Below are 889 nucleotides of genomic sequence, written 5' to 3'. Positions count from 1 at the left end.
TTACACAACCGAAAACACGCTTTCTAACTGCCTCGTTACGGATTCGCCGACACCAACCCACACGAGCTATGGTTCTGAGACGACGGTTGTCGAACACCTGAAGACGTCTCAGTTCCGCTGCTCGAATAGACCAAGTCTCACAGCCGTACAACAAAACAGCCCGCACTATAGCTTGATACACACGTTCCTTGAGATTCACGGATAAACCCTTCTGACGCCAAAGGTGCCTCAAATTAGCAAACGCGGCCCGAGCTTTGCAGATTCGTTCATTCACCTCATCTGTCACCACACTACAATCAGAACTAATACAACTTCCATCTGACATACGGAAAAAAACAATCAACTTTTCGAATTAACAACGGTCCTTCTTCTGTGTTGTAAATTTGACAAGTCAAATCAAACCGACCAGTAACCGCCCTGACAATTAGGACTCGGCTTTGTACAAAACGTTTCTGTCCCACTGTTTTGTAAGCAACTCTATTTACCCTAGTGATGTCCCTAATCTAAATCGGGGATATTTGGGCAACTAGGTTGTCCCTTCATGCTGCAAAGTTTGCTGGTAGTGTGAAGGCATTTGAACAGTTAATTCAATCAAGGCGTTTAAAAAGTGAAGCCAATCCGTGCCGAAAAGCTCAGGAAAGTTTGTCAAAGTGTCTTCATGGCAAGTCTCGAGTGATTTTTTTGTTAATCAACGCTGTTTGAGGCCAAAATTGTACATGGTTAAGGTGTGTGTGTTTGTCATCCCACGATCTCTCTCGGTTCTAAACAAACCCGAATCGTTCCAATTAATTTGCGTCTATCAATCAAACAGGTTTAGACTGATGAGCCCCAAGAAGGGCGAAACCGGCCGTGGGCTGTCGATGGATTTCCAGCAACCTTATGAGTAGTA

General features: G+C 44.5%; 1 protein-coding gene across 1 annotated transcript in view; it reads right to left on the bottom strand.

The window, feature by feature from the left end:
• T265_05728 (hypothetical protein) overlaps window positions 1-325 on the bottom strand; it is a gene marked incomplete at both ends in the record, with an annotated part of 19872 nt that extends 19547 nt beyond the window's left edge. The window contains one exon of the mRNA XM_009170801.1: window positions 62-325. Coding sequence (XP_009169065.1) covers window positions 62-325 — 264 coding nt within the window. The remainder of the gene's footprint in view (window positions 1-61) is intronic.
• Between the last annotated feature and the right edge of the window lie 564 nt (window positions 326-889).

This window comes from Opisthorchis viverrini, assembly GCF_000715545.1.
Source record: "Opisthorchis viverrini unplaced genomic scaffold opera_v5_113, whole genome shotgun sequence".
NCBI classification, from domain to species: Eukaryota; Metazoa; Platyhelminthes; class Trematoda; order Opisthorchiida; family Opisthorchiidae; genus Opisthorchis; species Opisthorchis viverrini.
This window is presented reverse-complemented; position numbering and strand designations above follow the sequence as displayed.